The sequence below is a fragment of the Tamandua tetradactyla genome, chromosome X (genome assembly GCF_023851605.1).
Source record: "Tamandua tetradactyla isolate mTamTet1 chromosome X, mTamTet1.pri, whole genome shotgun sequence".
NCBI classification, from domain to species: domain Eukaryota; kingdom Metazoa; phylum Chordata; class Mammalia; order Pilosa; family Myrmecophagidae; genus Tamandua; species Tamandua tetradactyla.
This window is the reverse complement of record NC_135353.1, coordinates 144,401,013-144,421,881: the sequence shown is the minus strand read 5'-3', so window position 1 is coordinate 144,421,881 and position 20,869 is coordinate 144,401,013. Positions and strand designations below refer to the sequence as shown.

Sequence of the window (20,869 nt, the reverse complement as noted above, 5' to 3'; positions counted from 1 at the left end):
CCATTTGTTTTTGCTTTAGTTTTGACTGCACATGCAAATTTATTTAAAATGGTTGAAATCAGTCATGCAATCAGTTAGAATTCATCTCCTCATTATTTGTGCAAAATCCACTACAGCAGTTGTTTTCAAAATGAAATTTTTAATTGTTAAAACCATCTTTATTTACTCTGTGTCTACCCACAGTCTCTTTAATTGGCCCTCCATGTTTTTCTCAGTTCATATGGTCAGAACCAGGGTTTATTGGGTGATTGAATTAGTTCCCCGATTTGCTCTGAGTCTAGGTGAGGCTGGCAGGGCTGCAGATAATGGAATCTGGGGCTTAAGAGACAGCTGTAGATGGCTGACAAATGAGCAGATGAACTGAGCTCCTAGCATTAGCTCCATGTTGATCAACTTTTCCTGTGGTATTCTTGAGTGCTTCTATTTTGAACAGAATTATTCTTTCCATCATTTTTGTTACCTGGAAATATCAAGATATTGGAAAGTAATTAAACACTTATAATGCCAATGTTAGAACAGTACTTCATCATACTTTGAGAAAAAGTAAATTGGACATGATGATATTCAACTTGCCAATTGATTATGTCCCACATATCTGTGAACTACATCGCTGGTTCTGGAGAATTGTTTTCCAGAGTACTAGAGAATTGTTTTTCTTATCTTGGGGAGGTATAACATTGATTCTCTTGGTCAAAAAATAACTTTGGGGGTGTACCTTCTTTCTTATGAATAATGTGAATGCAAAGAAAAAATAGAGGTTAACCAAACTATATCTTATAATAAATGAATATGCCATTAGATAAAAATGCAAAACTTGATTTGGAACATTTTTTTCAGTTCTCTGGAGGACCAGTAGAAAATGAATTATCAGCATGTGCCTCGATTTTACAAAATATAAATCAATGATAATAGTAAAATCCTCTAGCCTCTACAGATAAAGAAAGGTAAATTAACTGATTTACAAGAGTGGGTCTCTTGGTTCCTTCTCCTCTACAAACCTGCCCCTCTGGAACTGCCTCCATATCATTAAATGGCACCTCCATTATATATCTACTCCAGTCCAAAACTTGGAATCCTCCTTAACTCCTTGTTTTTCATTTACATTCCACATCGAGTTCCACAGTAAATTGTGTTAGATCTATCCACCAAATATGGACGTAAAGAAAAACAACCAACTACTTCCATCACCTTCTCCACAGTACTGTCACATTTCAGCAGACTGCTTCAGTAACCTTCTAACTAGCATCCCTACAACCACTCTTGTGCCTCCTCACCACACCATTCTCCCAGAGACAAACACCAAAATGCCAGATTAATATGGCTGGCATATAAATGCTACAACCTGTCTCTTCAAAACCCTCCAGGGAAGAAAGGAGGGCCAAGATGGCAGCTTAGCAAGGTGTAGGATTTAGTTTGTCCTCCAGAGCAGCTAATAAATAGCCAGGAACTGTACAGAACAAATGCTGGGGCCATGTCAGTGACCGGACACACCGCATACCACAATCTGGACCAGCTGGACCGGCTGCAAGACCCCTCAGAACTGTGAGTGCCCCAAACCATGGTGGTCGGCACCCCTCCCCCACAGGCTGCTTCCCAGAGGGGAAAAGAAAGAGACATTACCAGCAGCAGGGGCTGAGGGCAACCAAGCTCCAATTGTGGGATTAATTAACAAATTCTGACTACTAAAAAGAGCCCCCCAGCTCAGCTGAACCTCCAGTAAAAGCGGAGGTCACTGGTTTTTGCCCCAGTGCAGAGGGGGCAGGGCTGACAGAAAAAGAAAAACAGAAACACAGGTTTTTTTTTTTTTATCTGAAAAGGTTTGGGCCCTGAAGGAAAGCAGGGGGCACATAGGACCTGGAAATACCCAAAGCAACATACCAACTTAAGCTCTTGATTGGCAAACCCGAGGAATGGGGGTCCTGCTCTGAAAAGGATTTTTCTCTTCATTTTGGTGGTTGTGTTTCTATGGCTTGACTGCTCTTTGGATACAGCTGCGAGGTTTCTCGGGCTCCACTGCCCCAGGCATAGGCAGAAACAAGCTTGTTTGAGTGTTTGTCTGGAGCCTGTGACTTCCCCAGGAGAGGGGTGGGGCACAGCTCAGGTGGAATCCCTCCCTCAAGGAGTTCAGACCCCAGGGTCTGGAAAAGTGAAGCAACTAAAACCAGACTACAACCTCTCCTCTGTCTCTACCACGCCCTCATCAGGGAGAGTCTGCTGAGGTTAAAAGTATCGCATCACCTTATGCTGGTGGGACCTGCAGGCAAAAAAGTGCCATATGCTGGGCAGGATAGGAAAAATGGAGAGCCCAGAGGTTTCATAGGAAAGGCTTTCGATCTGCTGGGTCTCACCCTCAGGGAAAACTGATGCAGGTGACTCTTTCCTCCTGATAGGAGGCCAGTTTGGCCTGGGAAAATCTGGCCGGGGTCTATAATATCTAAGTAGACCCTCCTAAGACGGGAAAAAGGCACCTTACAGGCAGGGCAAGAAACAAGAAAACAAGAACTGAAAAATTCTGATCTGATAAACAAAACCTAAGCCAGAAGTCTAGAATAAGCTGAACTGAATGTCAAAGAATGGATAGACAACAAAATCATCCAGCAAGAAAATCCTAGGTAAAAAAAAAAAAAAAGTGAAAACAATCTCCAGAATAAACTAATTAAGGTAATTAAATGCCTAGATGCCAGCAAAAAATAAGGAATCATACTAGGAAAATTGAAGGTATGGCCCAGTCAAAGGAACAAACCAATAATTCAAATGAGATACAGGAGTTGAAACAATTAATTCAGAATGTTAGAACAGACATGGAAAACCTCATCAAAAATCAAATCAGTGAATTGAGGAAGGATATAAAGAAGGCAAGAATAAACAAAAAGAGGAAATCAAAAGTCTGATAAAACAAATCACAGAACTTATGGGAATGAAAGATACAGAAGAGGTGAAAAAAGCAATGCAAGCCTACAATGTCAGATTTCAAGAGGCAGAAGATAGGATTGGTGAACTGGAGGATGGGACATCTGAAATCCGACAAGCAAAATAAAATATAGGGAAAAGAATGGAAAAATATGAGCAGGGATTCAGGGAATTGAATGATAACATGAAGTGCATGAATATATGTGTTGTGGATGTCCCAGAGGGAGAAGAGAAGGGGAAAAGAGGAGAAAAGGTAATGGAGGAAATTATCACTGAAAATTTCCCAACTCTTATGAAAGACTTAAAATTACAGATCCAAGAAGTGCAGCGTACCCCAAAGACAATAGAACCAAATTGACGTACTCCAAGACATTTACTAATCAGAATGTCAGAGGTCAAAGAGAAAGAGAGAATCTTGAAAGCAGCAAGAGAAAAGCAATCCATCACATACAAGGGAAACCCAATAAGACTATACATAGATTTCTCAGCAGAAACCATGGAGGCAAGAAGACAGTGGGATGATGTATTTAAATTACTAAAAGAGAAAAACTGCCAACCAAGAATTCTATATCCAGCAAAATTGTCCTTCAAAAATGAGGGGGAAATTAAAACATTTTCAGAAAAAAATCACTGAGAGAATTTGTGACCAAGAGATGAGCTCTGCAAGAAATACTAAAGGGAGCACTAGAGAAAGATGTGAAAAGACAGGAGTGAGAGGTGTGGAGAAGAGTGTAGAAATGAAGACTATCAGTAAAGGTAAAAAGAAGAAAAATTAGATATGACATATAAAATCCAAAAGGCAAAATGGTAGGAGAAAGTACTACCCATGCAGTAATAACACTAAATGTTAGTGGATTAAACTCCCCAATCAAAAGAGATAGACTGGCAGAATGGATTAAAAAACAGGATCCATCTATATGCTGTCTACAGGAAACACATCTTAGACCCAAGGATAAACATAGGTTGAAAGTGAAAGGTTGGGAAAAGATATTTCATGTGAACAACAATCAGAAAATATCAGAAGTAGCTATACTAATATCCAACAAATTAGACTTCAAATGTAAAACAGTTAAAAGAGACAAAGAAGGATACTATGTATTAATAAAAGGAATAATTCAACACGAAGACATAACATTCATAAATATTTATGCACTGAGCCAGAATGCTCCAAAATACATGAGGCAAACACTGAAAAGAGAAATAGACACATCTACCATGATAGTTGGAGACCTCAATTCCCCACTGTCATCAATGGACAGAACATCTAGACAGAGGATCAATAAAGAAACAGAGAATTTTAATAATAAAATAAATGAGCTAGACTTAACAGGCATTTATAGAACATTACACCCTACAACAGCAGGATATATATTTTTCTCAAGTGCTCATGGATCATTCTCAGGGATAGACCATATGCTGAGTCACAAAGCAAGTCTCAATAAATTTAAAAAGATTGAAATCATGCAAAACACTTTCTCAGATCATAAAGGAATGAAGTTAGAAGTCAATAATAAGCAGCGTGCCAGAAAATTCACATATATATTAAGGCTCAACAACACACTCTTAAACAACCAGTGAGTCAAGGAAGAAATTACAAGAGAAATCAGTAAATATTTCGAGGCAAATGAAAATGAAAACACAGCATATCAAAATTTAAGGGATGCAGCAAAGGCAGTTCTGAGAGGGAAATTCATTGCCCTAAATGCCTATATCAAAAAGAAGAAAGGGCAAAAATTGAGGAATTAACTGTCCACTTGGAAGAACTGGAGAAAGAACAGCAAACTAACCTCAAAACAAGCAAAAGGAAAGAAATAATGAAAATTAGAGCATAAATAAGTGAAATTGAGAACATGAAAACAATTGAGAAAATCAACAAGACCAGAAGTTGGTTGTATGAGAAAATCAATAAGATTGATGGGCCCTTAGCAAGGTTGACAAAATGAAGAAGAGAGAGGATCCAAATAAATAAGATCAGAAATGGAAGAGGAGACATAACCACTGACCCCACAAAAATAAAGGAAGTAATGAGAGGATACTATGGACAACTCTATACTAATAAACTTGACAATGTAGATGAAGTGGACAACTTCCTAGAAACGCATGAACAACCAACAATGACTTGAGAAGAAATAGAGGACCTCAGCAAACCAATCACAAATAAAGAAATTGAATCAGTCATTAAGAAGCTCCCCAAAAAGAAAAGTCCAGGACCAGATGGCTTCACATGTGAATTCTACCAAACATTCAAGAAAGAATTAGTACCAATCCTGCTCAAACTTTTCAGAAAAATTTCAGAGGAGGGAGAGCTACCTAACTCATTGTATGAAGCCAACATCACCCTCATACCAAAGCCAGACAGAGATATTACAAAAAAAGAAAACTACAGACCAATCTCTCTTATGAATATAGATGCAAAAATCCTCAACAGAATTCTTGCAAATCAAATCCAACAGCATATTAAAAAAATTATACACCATGACCAAGTAGGGTTCATCCCAGGTATGCAAGGATGGTTTAACATAAGAAAATCAATTAATGTAATACACCATATCAACAAATAAAAGCAGAAAAACCACATGATCATCTCAATTGATGCAGAAAAGGCATCTGATAAAATTCAACATCCTTTCCTACTGAAAACACTTCAAAGGATAGGAATAGAAGGGAATTTCCTCAACATGATAAAGGGAATATATGAAAAACCCACAGCTAACATCATCCTCAATGGGGAAAAACTGAAAAATTTCCCCCTGAGATCAGGAACAAGAAGGATGTCCACTGTCACCATTGTTATTCAGCATTGTGTTGGAAGTTCTAGCCAGAGCAATTATACAAGAAAAAAAGAAATACAGGTTATCAAAATTGGAAAGGAAGAAGTAAAACTCTCACTATTTGCAGATGATATGATTCTATATCTCAAAAACCCTGAAAATTCCACAGCAAAACTATTACAGCTAATAAACAAGTACAGCAAAGTGGCAGGTTACAAGATCAACACTCAAAAATCTGTAGTGTTTCTATACACTAATAATGAAAAATGTGAGGGGGAAATCACAAAAAAAAATTCCATTTACAATTGAAACCAAAAGAAAAAAATATTTAGGAGTAAATTTAAGTAAAGAGACGAAAGACCTATACAGAGAAAACTATAAGAAATTGTTAAAAGAAATCACAGAAGACCTAAATAAATGGAAGGGCATACCGTGTTCATGGATTGGAAAACTAAATATAGTTAAGATGTCATTTCTACCTAAATTGATTTACAGATTCAATGCAATACCAATTAAAATCCCAAAAACTTACTTTTCAAAAATAGAAAAGCCAATAACCAAATTTATCTGGAAGGACAGTGTGCCCCGAATAGCTGACAGTATCCTGAGGGAAAAAAAAATGAATTCAGAATTCTCATGCTACCTGACATTAAGGTGTATCATGAAGCTACAGTGGTCAAAACAGTATATAATTGGCACAAAGGTAGATATACTGACCAATGGAATCAAATAGAGTTTTCAGATAGAGACCCTCTCATCTATGGACAATTGATCTTTGATAAGGCAGTCAAGCCAAGTCATCTGGGACAGAATAGTCTCTTCAATAAATGGTGCCTAGGGAACTGGCTATCCACACACAAAAGAATGAAAGAGGATCCATATGTCACACCCTATACAAAAATTAACTCAAAATGGCTCAAAGCCTAAACATTAGATCTAAGACCATAAAATTGTTATAAGAAAATATAGGGAAATATCTTATAAATCTTATAATGGGAGGCAGTTTCCTAGACCTTACACCCAAAGCATGAGTATTGAAGAAAGAAAGAATTCCTCAAAATTAAACACTTTTGTGCATCAAAGAACTTCATCAAGAAATTAAAAAGACAGCCTACATAATGGGAGACAATATTTGGAAACCATATATCAGATAAAGATCTAGTGTCCAGAATATATGAAGAGATTGTTCAACTCAACATCAAAAAGACAACCTAATTATAAAATGGGCAAAAGACTTGAACAGACACTTCTCAGAAGAGAAAATACAAATGACCAAAAGGCACATGAAAAGATACTTAGCTTCCCTGGCTATTAGGGAAATGCAAATCAAAACCACAATGAGATATCATCGCACACCCACCAGAATGGCCATTATCAATAAAACAGAAAACAAGTTCTGGAGAGAATGTGGAGAAAGAGGCACACTTATCCACTGTTTGTGGAAATGTCAAATGGTAAAACCAGTGTGGAAGGCAGTTTGGCCATTCCTCAGGAAGCTAGATATAGAATTGTCATATGACCCGGCAATACCATTTTAGGTATCTACTCAGAGGACATGAGGGCAAAGACACAAGCAGACATCTGCACACCAATGTTTATAGCAGCATTATTTACAATTGCCAAGAGATAGAAAGAGCCCAAATGTCCATCAACAGATGAGTGGCTAAACAAGCTGTGATATGTACACACGATGAAATATTATGCAGCTGTAAGACAGAATAAAGTTATTAAGTATGTAACAACATGGATGGACCTTAAGGACATTATGACATTATGCTGAGTGAGATTAGCCAGAAACAAAAGGACAAATACTGTATGGTCTCACTGATATGAACTAACATTAATGAATGAACTTGGAGAATTTCAGTTAAGAACAGACGTCATCAGGAGATAGAAATAAGGTAGCTATTGGGTAATTGGAACTGAAGGGATACAGATTGTGCAACAGGACTGATTGTAAAAATTCAGAAATGGAGAGCACAATACTACCTAACTGTAATACAATAATGTTAGAACACTGAATGAAGCTGAATGTGAGAATGATAGAGGGAGGAGGGCTGGGGGCATACATGAAATCAGAAGGAAGGATAGATGATAAAGACTGAGATGGTATAATCTAGAAATGCCTAGAGTGTATAATGATAGTGACTAAATGTACAAAATTAAAAATGTTTCTGCATGAGGAAGAACAAAGGAATGTCAATAATGCAGATTGTTGAAAAAGATGGTAATTAATACTTTAAAAGTTTAACTTATCTGTGACACTAAAGCAAAAAATGTTTATTTGGTACAAAATTTATAGATAGATAGATTCCAACGGGATCATCAAGAAATCACCCCTGAATACGGCACTCAACACAGTCCATCAACAGTATGTTCTCATCTGTCCACATCCTTATGGATGATACCATATCTTGTCCATCTTTTTTATCCCCCTGATTTAGTGCTTATTACTTGCAGGTACGTGACAGATGTTCTTGGGACTGAATTACCAAGCTATGATATGATTATTTATCTAGACTGTAAGCTTTGTGAATGCTAACAGATAGAGCTTGTCTGCCTTTGATTTCTTTAAAATGCCAGTACATTGTCTTCCATTTTTAAAAATCTTCAAAATGTTTTTATTGAATTGCATTCTTTAAGATAGATGAGTTCCTCTGTTATGAAAGCTAATGTGGAAAGTATTAAACAATTCTCATATTCAGGACCTAAACTCCATTTGAACCCTCGGTTAAACATCCAGTTCATTGAATGTTACCGTTATCATCAATAATATATATTTTTAACAAGCTACATAAAAAGGTAAATGCTATTGTTCCAAACTTTGCTAGGTACCATGAGAACATTTGTTTTCCATCTACCATATGCCAGCAATAAATCTGTTATCTTATTTAATCTTCACACCAACCTGCAAAGGAAGACTGTTTCTACCACACTTAATGTATTAGGATACTAACGTTAAATAAATTTTCCAACTTATCAAACCAGCAAGGCAGAGTTAGAACTTATTAGATCCATGTCTTATTAGACCCATGTCTAATAAGAGCTGAGCTTGCGATCTTTCCTACTCTAACATAAGGTTTCTAAGAAATAAAGTAGAGGAAGCACTGATTAAGTTAGATTTTTGAAAGCTGTTTACGATTTTGAAAGAACAAGTTTTGTGATAGGATGAGTATAGATAGGTATTGAAGAAGTACTTGAGGGATTCAAATTAAATTTTAGAGGCCAACAGAAAAAGGCACAGTCATCATAGATGCCTCACATTTCTCTCCTTTTAAGAAAACTTTAGGAGGACTTGAAATTCCTAGCCTTTTTACTCTGGTATCTTATCATTTCTGTTTTTGGAAGCTGATATCCTATTTTTCACTGTCCCATAACCCAACTATATATGGGATGGGAGAAAAAGGGAGAAACTGCTTTCCTTCTTGAGTAGTTAGGGAACCTTAACATGGATAAAGAATCAGCCCTGTACATAACTTCATGTATATCAACTTCTAGATGTTTCTCTAACTGGCAGCTGGGAAGCAAAATGAATGCCTATAAAATTTCCCTTCTATTCTGCAGAAAGATTTTGCAATTTGAGATGTATTAATAATTCTGTAAGAGACATATGCAATTACTTTAAATAACCATATTAGCCTTAATGTTGTAAATAGGATAGTCTGAGAAAAAGTTGAAAGCTTGAAAATACTTTTGTTGATGGATACACAGCTATATTTATTGTATAATTAATGAGAGAAATGTCTATACTATAATGTGAGTTTTTTTGATAGACAATATTATTAAAATTTAAAATAGCTCTGTATTTCATGTCACTATTGTCAAACTTTCCTTAGTTTTCTGATGGTCTGGGTGTGTGTGTTGTGTGTGTGTATGTGTGTGTGACAGAGAGGGAGAGTCTCCAAAAGGCAAGTTGTTTACTTAACAATAAAATGGCTGTTGGTCTAGTCATGGTCTGATGCTAATAACTTTCGTTTTTTTTTTGTTTGTTTGTTTTTTACTTTTTTTTTTTTGTAATTAATTTGGTTGAATTTCTTCCAGTCCCACCTTTGACCATGCAGAAAATAAAGAGGTTTCAGTTTGTGTACGTGTTCATTTTGACTGGTTATTACCATCCCTCCAGGTTTTAATCAGTTCTGTTCTCTGTCAATTCAATTCAGCTAATATTTATTAACCACCATAATGTGCCAGCATGTTCAAAGAATGGATAATTCAATGCATGTCCTTCCCTTGTGGCAGCACAATTGGCCACCTCCAAATTACTGTGGAGCTGAGCTACATCTCAGCTTTAAAAGTCACCCCTTTTTCACTGTCACTGTGTCAATGTATCAAATCAGCTGTTGTGCTATCTAGAAGTTTCCACTCACATTTTCTAAGGTCAATTTGGCAGGCAGATTGTATAAAAAAGGTGCTTGACTGACACCTGTCATAGCGTTATACCAGAAGATGATAGATTGCACTGCAAGAGCTTTCTGCTCTAGACAGCGGTTATTTAGTTGCACGTTTTTGTCCTCCTAGGAGATTGCACACACCATGAGGGCAAACTTTACCCAGGGTCATGCAGTAGTTGCTCAACACAATTTTCAAGGGGCATATATCAAATAATTGAGAGGCAAAAATCTGGCAAGGACTCTAGTTTGAATTTGTTCTGTTACTTTTTGCAAGCCCGCTATTCTCTTTCTAAAAGGAATGCTTTATTTCCAAAACATGGAAGTTGAATCAGCCCAGGATTAAAAAAAAAAAACATTATTTTTTAACCACTGTAAGGTATAGTAAAGACAGAAACCAGAGATATGAGGCTCACTCTGTTATTCCAAATTCCTGTCACGATGCCTGGCACATTAAAATGTTCAATACCAGTTGAATTAAATTGAATTTGTTGGGTCAAAATCTTGGGTGAAATACTGAGACATAAGATACATAAAAGCAGAGCTACTTTTGTCAAAGTGGGGTGGGGGCATGGAGCTGAGTCTAATGAGCTACCCGTTATCCCCCTATTCATTTCATCAGGCCAGAGGGGCAGTGTGTAAACTTTAGGGAACAAAGTTTAAAAAAATCAAAGACCTTGATAAGCATGCATTTTCTCTTGCTCTAACATTTTCTGACTCCATAACTTAACTTTAAAGAATTCCTCTCCTAATATGGAGTTTGTCACGAGAAATGGTGTTAAGAATGTATGCCATGGAATGGGTGGAGAGTTAGAGTGGAAAAGCACATATCATTTTAATATTTCTGAATAAATGTGCTACATATGGATGTTATTATCTTTTTCTAAAGATCTTTTTTTTTTTTTTAACTCTTACGCTAAACCATTGTGGGATGTGTTTGAACAGGAAGCATTTCTCTTAGCTCCTTTCTAAAGCAAGCTATTGAATTGTCTACCTGTAACTGCATAATTTCAAGATTTGATAAACTGAATTAATTTACTGAATCAGCCAGTTATTTTAATACCAGAGTTGCTTTTGAATTTCACTGAAACCATTTGATAACCAGTCTAAGAAGTGTGGCTTTCTGATCTATTAATGGTGAACTACTTCACAAACATTTAGTGAAGCAGATGATTATTTAGCTGGTAGGAGAATGAAAATCTATTAGAATCATTATGGGCAAGAAATTAGAGTATTTAAGGTTAATCACATAGTGACATTAAATCTTTGGGAAGAATTTCAAATTGATTGAACTCATCCTATTACCTCAACTTTCCTTTCTCCTTTAGTCCCACACCTTAGCTAAATAGTAATGAAGACAAATGAATAATGCATTCTATTCATTATGAGCAAAAGTTATCCATCCTATATTAGGTTGGTTTCCCAAATCAGGACTCTTAAAACAGATCCCTGTTTTTCTGACTTGGGATACATCTTCCCTTTGCACAGACTGTGTTTTTTTGTTGTTGTTGTTAAACAGAGATTGGGGCAAGCTGCCAAAGCTCACTAGATCAGCCTTTCAGTTATCAGCCAAGCTGGCGTGTCATCCTGGCAAGGAAGGAAGACAGTCCTTAAAGCAAAAACGTTTAGTTCAGCCACCCTGAATTGATCATTTCTGTACTTGATACAAAGTGGAAGTTGCAGTGGTTAGTTTCAAGGGATCTGGACAGTTTGGTCAGAGAGGGACAGGGGGCCTTAAGTAAGGAGAACTGACTGTTTGTCGGCAGTCCAGATAGTCTAGTTTCGTTAGGAATAAAGTATACGATGGGAGACCTATCTTCAAGATGCTGAATAGCAAACTCTTAGTTTGGTAGGCCAGTAATTAATAAATGGTTAGAAGCCCAGAGCAGAAATGTGTAGAGGCTTAAAATTAAGGAGGTTGATTTTGTTAACTTTGCAAGTTAACAAAAAATACTGTAAAATATCATTGCTAATAATAATAAAGGTTTTTGATTAAATGGAAAGTATCTTTAAAAATCTATTCTCGTGATTTCTTCTGTGTATGTGTGTGAACACATTATATCTGTGCTAATTTAATGCTACATTGTTACATCATTCAGAGAATATGTATGTAAGAAATATTTAATGTAATTGCTAAGTTTGTGGGTTTGAGGCAATGAGATTCAGGATATGAAAACTCAAAATGATACTAAGAATGTGATATCATTATACAGGCACATTTATTGAAATATATGCTACATACATCATCCATAGTTTGAACACAGAGGAAATGTGGAGCATCCCTGAAAAAGGAAAATAAGGTACAAATTGAAAATGTATGGTGAGGCACAGTCATACATTCTTAAGGACTGCCCAATCCCAACTCTGTAATTCAACAGTGCCCTATGGCGCTGTGAACAAGGAAGTATTATAGTCGACTCATGTACAAAGTATTGGCTTTTCAGCTTGCCAGAAGGTACTATGTGCAATATGTAAGTCATTACGTGCTAGAGTACTTTGCCACACTACTTTGAGAATGAAAAATATTATGGAAAATAAACTGTATTCATCCTTCAGTTCATGTACCATAACAGTAATCTCCGTATTATTATTTTTTTTCAGCACCTCTGACTGATAAGCCACCCAAGCTTTTGTATCCTCTGGAAAGTAAACTGACAATTCAGGAGACCCAGCTGGGTGAGTAATTCTCTAATTCGAGTTAATACAGTTTGCTCAATACAGTCTGACAGCTAATAAGCCTAAATCATAACTTGATGTAATACTCTGAGCTAAGCCCATGTGTATTTAAAAGGAACAAAATTAGAAAATACCAAAATACATAGTTCATTCCATCCCTTGGCAGCACATGAATTAAGAACAAACTGGACATATGGATGCAAATGTTCACACATTAGATGGCTATTAAGAAGGTTTTAGTGATAGTATTATATTGCAGTCTTATAATTCTTGAATTGCATATCAAACAGACATTCTAGAAGTATTTGACTTATCAAATCCATTAATACATTAGAATAAAATCTGAAAATTTGAAGAAAGAGTAGAAACGCATTACACTAAATGTCATCAATGCGGTTAAAATGCATTTTTGTCTAAGCAAATATAATGGACATTATGCTAGCTGATCTAAGGCTAATGTACTAATAAAATGTGAGTAAGTGGCATTTAGTTAGGGGCGTGAATCCATGGACAACATATACTTTGATAAAAGTATTCAGTGATCCACAAACCTGGATTCTCACATACTTATTTTTGAGGCAAGTCTAGAATTTCTGAGTCTTGTTTAGTGATAATTAGTCACACCAAATTATAGATAAGTCCTCCTCTTCATTGTGAGTGTATATAGTATATTCAATTATCTTCTTAGATGTTAGTTTTATTTCAAATGTAGTATTCATTTATTGTACACTTTGGCAGAAATTTATTCTAGTGGCTTGATATAAAAGATTATCTCTCTATTTAATATATAGGTATAAATACAGATATATAGAAATAATAGAGATTTAAATATAGCTATAAAAGCTAATCAAAAGTAAAATTTAAACTGTATGTTGATGTTTATTAAGGAACTTCTTACATAAACCATTCATTGGTGAAAAGGCATTTACTGTATAAAACTAAAAAAGCGTCAATAGCCCGTCTCTCAAGTTACCAATGTTAAAATTGTTCCTGTAGTGCGAATGTGGATCAAAATTGCAAATCCATTTTCTAAGTGAAAATTATAAACATGATAATATTTACTAAGCATATATCCAAAGTTATAGTACCACAAAATATGATGATGATTTTAGAATCTACACAATTGTAGTCAATGGATTTCTGACAATGAGAATATGTCTGTTTGCTAATTCTGAGATACGAGCATATGCAGAATTTATATAGTCAAGATCTTAATGGGCTGCTTTGATAGCAGATTTGAGCTTTTTGAATTAAGCTTATATACATTCCAGTAATATTATAGTTGTTGTTATTTTGAGAAGGAAGACTTCACAAATAGTATTAATGTAATGCTATATACAAAACAAACAGATACACTAAAATTGTATAGAACTGTTCACCCATGCTATGGTATACTAAAGTATATTATATTTTTTGCTCCTTGGTAAAGGAATTTTGAAGTATAAATTTTCCTTAGTGGCCATGCTTGTACATACTTTTTAATATTTCCTAGAAAAAATGATTTTCTAAGTATTTAAAAGATTATGAGTCAAGAAGGAGGGACTTCATGGTACCTATTATCTATAATGAGCATAGAGAACATGAAATTATTTATATTTATTTATTTGACAACATCTTAAAAGAATTTTATGAGTAATGGCTGCCCATTGAGTTTCTTGTTATTGTCACTGAACTTGTAATAAGTCAGATTATTCTCTACCACCTAGTTTTACAAAGTGGAATAAATAATTTGTAAAGCTTATTTTTAAAAGATTACTTTTCTTGGAAAAAGTTGTAACAACTAAATCCAACGGAAAATGTCTTATGCACCTTGAAAAGTTTCACTGAATATTTACTTGAAGAAATTTGGGCCTGTTAATCGAAATACTCCAGGAAATACTCTAATTCCTTTATTGTCACTGCTGAAAGGAACACGAGCTCTGTTTAACCACCCGGTGAACTGGAGATACCTATGTGGGATTGTTTTGTTTTGTTTTGTTTTTGTTTTATTTTCTGACTCCAGTTCTCAGTGTCAGGGATAAATCATTTACTTGTCAGAGAATTTTAACTTTAATCCTTGAATCTCTGAGCAACAGTTGATTTGCTAGTGTTCTTCCTGCAATAATATTGGAATAAGTAAATAGCTGATCAGAAAGGGTAAGAAAAAATAGGAAAGATTTTAAGGAATAAGAAAAGACTTGAGATTTCTAAAATATATTTATTTTCTACAGTGTGTACTTCAATTTTTCACTTCCTTGGGAATTCAATTTTTACACATTCGAGATTTGAAAAAGCTATCAATTTTAACAAGCTTGAAATGTGATATCAAATCCTAAGAAAGGGACTGAGTGGAGAGTTGGGGTGTGAGTAAGGAAACTGACCTAGGCTAGCGGTGAGAAACCCGAAAGTGGTCCTTACTCTTATGAGTATGTGAGAATCTCCAAGAGTTTTACTGGTCAAGAACTCAGTAATCTGCCTCAACCTGTTCCTAAATGGAGAGTTGACCTGAAAGGATAATAAAACTCCTTTATGAGGTACATTATAAGGAAACTCAGCAGAAATTATGCAAAGTTGAGTTGGTACATGTCTTCAACATCTTGATTAAGCTTCCTGGTACCTACTTGACCTGCCTGACTAAGTGACACACACATCCAATTGACCCTGGTAATAATAAATCTATCAATTCTCCAGTTTGTTCACAAATATATAAAATTCATCAAGAATGAACTTAGATAAAATCATGAAGTGCACAGATTTGTCTTCATCTCTGAATTCTCTTTTCTCTGCCATTTGCTGGCCATTCCTTTATCTTTCTGCTCTTCCAATCCCTTCATCCTCTCAATAGTGGAAAGGGTCGGTTGGATAGTAATCATTTGAACTGTCTCATTTTAGGAGGCAAAGGACACTTCAAAGCAAAGTACTTTAGGAAAAAATAATATAATGGTACCTAAATTCATATAAAATATGTAAAGTGATGGGTTTGAATTTCAATCAATATGTGGTCATATCCTGGCATTGCCATTTTAAGTGGTGTCTGTTACTTTTAAATGTGGATGAAAGAACTCTGTCCCCTTTTAAATAACTTTCAGGCATCAGCAAATATATGAGCAGCGCTTTCTTGGACAAAAGTCCTAGGAATCACACTGTGCAATTCTCAAGATCAATCCAGGAGTTGGGTTTAACTTAGCTTCTTCAAGCGCTGAAGTCAAGAGAATCAAAAGATAGACATCATTCATTGCCTTATAGGACCTGATCCTTGAGGATGTCAATCCTGTCATGGCCAGGAGCCTCTTTTCCAGAACCTTCCGGATCAGAGAACCTACCAGAACTGCAAAGAGTAGAAATTCATTGTGCCCTTGATCTAGTGAGACCTTCATATTTTACAGCTCAGAATTTACTGAATAGTATCATTTAGTACTCTATAAGATATGGTTATTACTTTACTTAAATTTTGGTTTCTTATTAGAATAAAATTACACAGGTTAACGGTAGAAGTTTTGGGAAACAAGTATGTTGCCCAGGCAAATAACAAGAGTTAAGTAGCAGTAGCAGCTACATGGGGGGAATCCAGTGAGATCAAAGTGAGACCTCCGACTATTAACTATTTCGCCACACTCTCAGCATTAATTAGTATAATCGCTTTTTAATATTTAATAAAATGGTGAAAAAGATTTAGCCTTGTTTCATAGAGCACTTAAGGGAAAAATCCTTCTTGGTTATCAAAATTATTTAATCGTCTTCCCCTCTTCCCTCCTCCTCTTTGTTCGCACATTGAACACAAGTAGCCTCTCTCTCTTTTTTGTTTTTTTTTTTTGATGTTACATACATTTGGAGGGATTCAAATAAATTTAGTCCATTTAGTTAAGTGCCTGTGGTTGATGAAATAGAGAAACGTAATTGCACTCCCTATCTAATTTCTTCTCTTCCTAAAGCAGACGCTCATGTGAGACTATCCTCTACAACCTAGGTTTCTTAATAAGTTACAGAATGATCTTGTGATGATTTCTGGGCACGTGGAACATGTGCCCTGATATGTGTGTGAGAAGAACTTGTACAATTCACATTCACAAAGGGCAACAGTCGCCAATTTTTCTGGAAAATAATGACGAGACAGAATTGAGTAAGCTGTTCATCAGTGATCTTATTCTATTGGCTATTTAGTTTATTTTGTTAAAAGTTTGTGAAAAAGCAAACCTCTGATATTTCTGAGCACGCGCCAAGGATCACCAGAAGTTAAATCTAGAGGAAAGGACTTGGTGACAATAATGAAACTTCAAATTTTAAAACATCTGTCTTCATATAAGAATATACTATAGACTAAAATAAACTGTCACTCTAGAAATTAACTAGCACTCCTTGCCTAATTATACCAAACTGTAGTTTATAGAATTTTACATTTCAAAAGACTGAGGGAAAGGGTGGGCCATGGTGGCTCATCAGGCAGAGTTCTTGCCTGCCATGCCAGAGACCCAGGTTCAATTCCCAGTGCCTGCCCATGCAAAAACAAAAACAAACAAACAGAGAAGACTGATGGAAAAATAGCCATACATTCTATAATGGATTCTGATTGATATTTATATAGGAAAACTCCTTGCCATTAAAATTATATACAGAGTTTGTATTGCAAAAATAATTGGTTTTTCAGGCATATGCTTTAATTCAATGTTTTATAAGTTCTAGGAAATTGTATATGAATATATTATGCATGGAATGTATTCTATTTAAAATATGCTAGTTGGGTTTTTAATCCTGTGAAACCCTATAGGCAGTTATTTAATGGAGTTTTAAATAGCCCTCTAATATTTGTTCTCTAGGACTATATTTTAATGGCAGTCATATTCTTGAAATAAAGCCAACCTTTGCTGAATAGTTTCTATTCTATCTTTCTGAATTTGGGATAGGTTTTTTATTTCCTGCCTAATATTAAGTAAAGTGTTTCCCTACCCTAGAAGCAAAACAATTCGGGAGTTGAATTTGAGACCTAATTGTAAAAGTAGCATACAGTACTGTTTATTCTAAAAGTTGAGTTGTATGAGTGATACAAATAGGATGTTTATTCCCAGAGATAGGAAAATTGGTGCTGACCATTTGTTTTGTTGTTGTTGTTGTTGTTGTTTTCCATCCACAGTTACTCTTCTGATTATCTTGAATCAAATTCAATGCTGTTGACATTGGTTATACTGCACCATAGGGAATCCACAAAACATACTTTCCCTTACTATCTCAAATTTTAAAATAACATAAAATGTCCCTTTATTCCATAGCAGAAAAATAGTAATATCCAAAGTGCAAGTTTTAGATGAAAAATGATGTGTTTGTTGACCACTCAAGAAAGACGTGCAGATCAGCATAACTTTGCGGCCCAAATCAAAGGTGGTCAGACATATATTAGAGCTTCTGGACAAATAGCAACCATAGATTAACCATAGTTAAAACAAGTAGGAGCCATAGTAAAAACATATAGACTGGTATTATAGTCATTTAAACTGATGGAATTCAGTTTTATTCAATCCAAGTTTATCATGCCATGATAAATGAGAGTAACAACCTTAGACATTGTTGTAGTCAGATAGCTTATTTTTGAACACCCCTGCCCCCCTCCAAATATCTTAAAAATTGTGATTCTAGCCTGAAAAATAATGCTTAGCATATCGGTATTTCAGTTCATATTTCATATCCTTAAACAAATGACAAATCAATAAACTGCATCCATTATTTGTATTCTTCAGTCATTATTTATTTGAGTAACTTACATGAATCTCACAGATTCTCAAATTCATCATCTTTTTTTGATGCCAAAGAGGAAGAATAAACTGGAAAAAAAATGCAACTTTACATGTTTGCTTTTAAACTGCTACCCAAGCAGAAGTCAAACTTCCTTTTTCAATGTTAAGTGTGCAAGGCCTGGTGCTAAGACAGACTTGAAACCCAAATAAGATGGGCATGGAGATTAGAGCAGCTTTTATAGGCTGCTGAGATCTGAAAGTTTGGAAGCCAATTAAAGCACTTGTGAAAATGCTTTAAAACCTGGAACAGAGACAATGAAATTGAGTCTTCTTGTTCTTGTTTTGGGAAAGAGCCAGAAAGAATATAGAAAAAAGAAAAGGTCCAAGAAAGAGTGTTGTCACAAAACCACTGCAGAAAGTCACAGCCCCAGGTATAATTCTCTTACTGGACCCCAATACGCATATCCTGCAGATTGCTCTTTTGTCACAGCCCTAAGAGTATTCTTTTGTTTGTTACTGGCCAGTTAAGAAGCTATATATATGTATGTAACCCTTCAAAATCTTAGTATTAGGAATTACAGGTGGTAGAGGGACTTTGGAATTTGTCAAGTCAAACTTTTCTCACTTTATTGGTAAGCAAATGGAGAACAAAAGATAACTGCATAGCTTAACAGTGTCCCAAAATTTACAAGAACAAGCTTGTCATCATCGTTGTCTTATAATTATTATTATGATTACAATAAAGAGGTAGCATACAGCAGTGACTCCAACTTTAGACAGACCTAGGTGACAGTTTAGCTCTGCCACTTATAGAGGGGTGACCTTGAGCAACTAGCTCTCAGTTTCCTAATCAACTAAAAAGGCACCATGATAGTGCCTGCCTCTATGGAGTTAGTATGGGTATTTAATGAGACAGCACATGTAAAAGATTAGTGCGTTGCTTGGCATTTATTAAGTTTTCAATAGACATTCGTTGTTAGTTGAGATATTTTAGCATTACAAATAGAATGTTATGTATAGAAGATTCCTGAAATGCATTTCAAATGCCAACACTTGCTGGATCATACTTATATTTTTACTAAGGTGTCATCCTATGGCAGCAGACATGGGCTTCATAATAGGATGGGTAATATTCTAGAAATTAACTTCCAGCTCCCCTTGGGAATACAATATGCATACTAAATGTTGTTCTTGAATGAGACTTGATCTTAGAGAGAAATTATTGATTATAGAATACTTAATTCAACAAGTCTATCAAAATACATGCAAAAATGTGCTGCAATATAACAGAAGAAAGTGATCCCCATCTGTACTCTTAAAAATGACCATTTAATGAGCCCTAAGCCACATGAAGAATGTTAAGAGTGAAAAAAATCTTTTTTTCCAAGTGAAGGAAATTCAGGCATATTTCTTAAGACAAGGGGCATGTAGAATAATTTTATAAAACAAAACCTCAAACTATGACTGTCAAGCTTCTCATGAAGGTATTGGTGATAGTCATATTCATTTTGTAGAAAAATCCTGTGTTTCCCCTGGCAAGCACTACTATCACAAAACTTTCTAAATCGTTCTTAATGATTAAAGTCTACTTGCTGAGAAAAACGCAGTGAGTACCCTATGTTAACAAGAAGCCCTCCCAAATTTGCAAAGTAAACGCCAATTTATCAGAAATAAGCCTATCAAAGGACTTTGTGGTGTAGAATATAGAAAGAAGTTTCAGAATATGTATATGGACCACGAGACTAAGGTTCATTAAAATAGAAACTATAAAAAGAACCAAATCATCTAAAATTTGAATGTAAAGAGAGATGTTCATCTATAAATTTTCTTTTGAATTTTGGCTCAGTAACTGAGCATTCCTAATTACATGCAGACCCTTCATGGAAAATACCTCATACTTGAATACAATTATGAAAACAGGATGTTAATATTTTATGGTTTCATGTTAAAACATTTAACATTCCAGCCATCTTTTATTCCATCAACTTAATATGTTCCTACAGATTTGTGAATAAATTGAATCATAATTTCAGAGAAGTGTCCCCTTCATTTTTGATTGATCTTTAATTAACAGTGGCTTAACATGTCAGCTTTATAATGCTCTTTCCCTCAGTTTCTCTTAAGTAGCTAATGATCAATGAAAGATTTATAAGCACGGGGAAATGCACTATATGAAAAATGCTGCAGTTTTAATTATAGTTTTGGAAAATGTAAGTTGATTTGATGCAGAAATCCTGGGATAAAAAATAATTGGGCAATCCTTTTTTTTTAATCATGGGCAGGCACCAGGAACCGAACCCGGGTCTCTGGCATGGCAGATGAGAACTCTGCCACTGAGCCACCGTGGCCCACCCTGGGCAATTCTTTTAAAAAATAAAAAGGCCCCCAAAGTGAAAAAAAAACGAACATGGATTATGTA

General features: G+C 35.4%; 1 protein-coding gene across 2 annotated transcripts in view; it reads left to right on the top strand.

Annotated features, from left to right (window-relative positions):
• LOC143670130 (interleukin-1 receptor accessory protein-like 1) overlaps nt 1–12,802 on the top strand; it is a 992,918-nt gene extending 980,116 nt beyond the window's left edge. For both annotated transcript variants that reach the window (XM_077144759.1, XM_077144760.1), the window contains exon 6: nt 12,671–12,802. In XM_077144759.1, the coding sequence (XP_077000874.1) occupies nt 12,671–12,753 (83 nt within the window). In that variant the 3' untranslated portion in view covers nt 12,754–12,802. The remainder of the gene's footprint in view (nt 1–12,670) is intronic.
• The last annotated feature ends 8,067 nt before the right edge of the window (nt 12,803–20,869 follow it).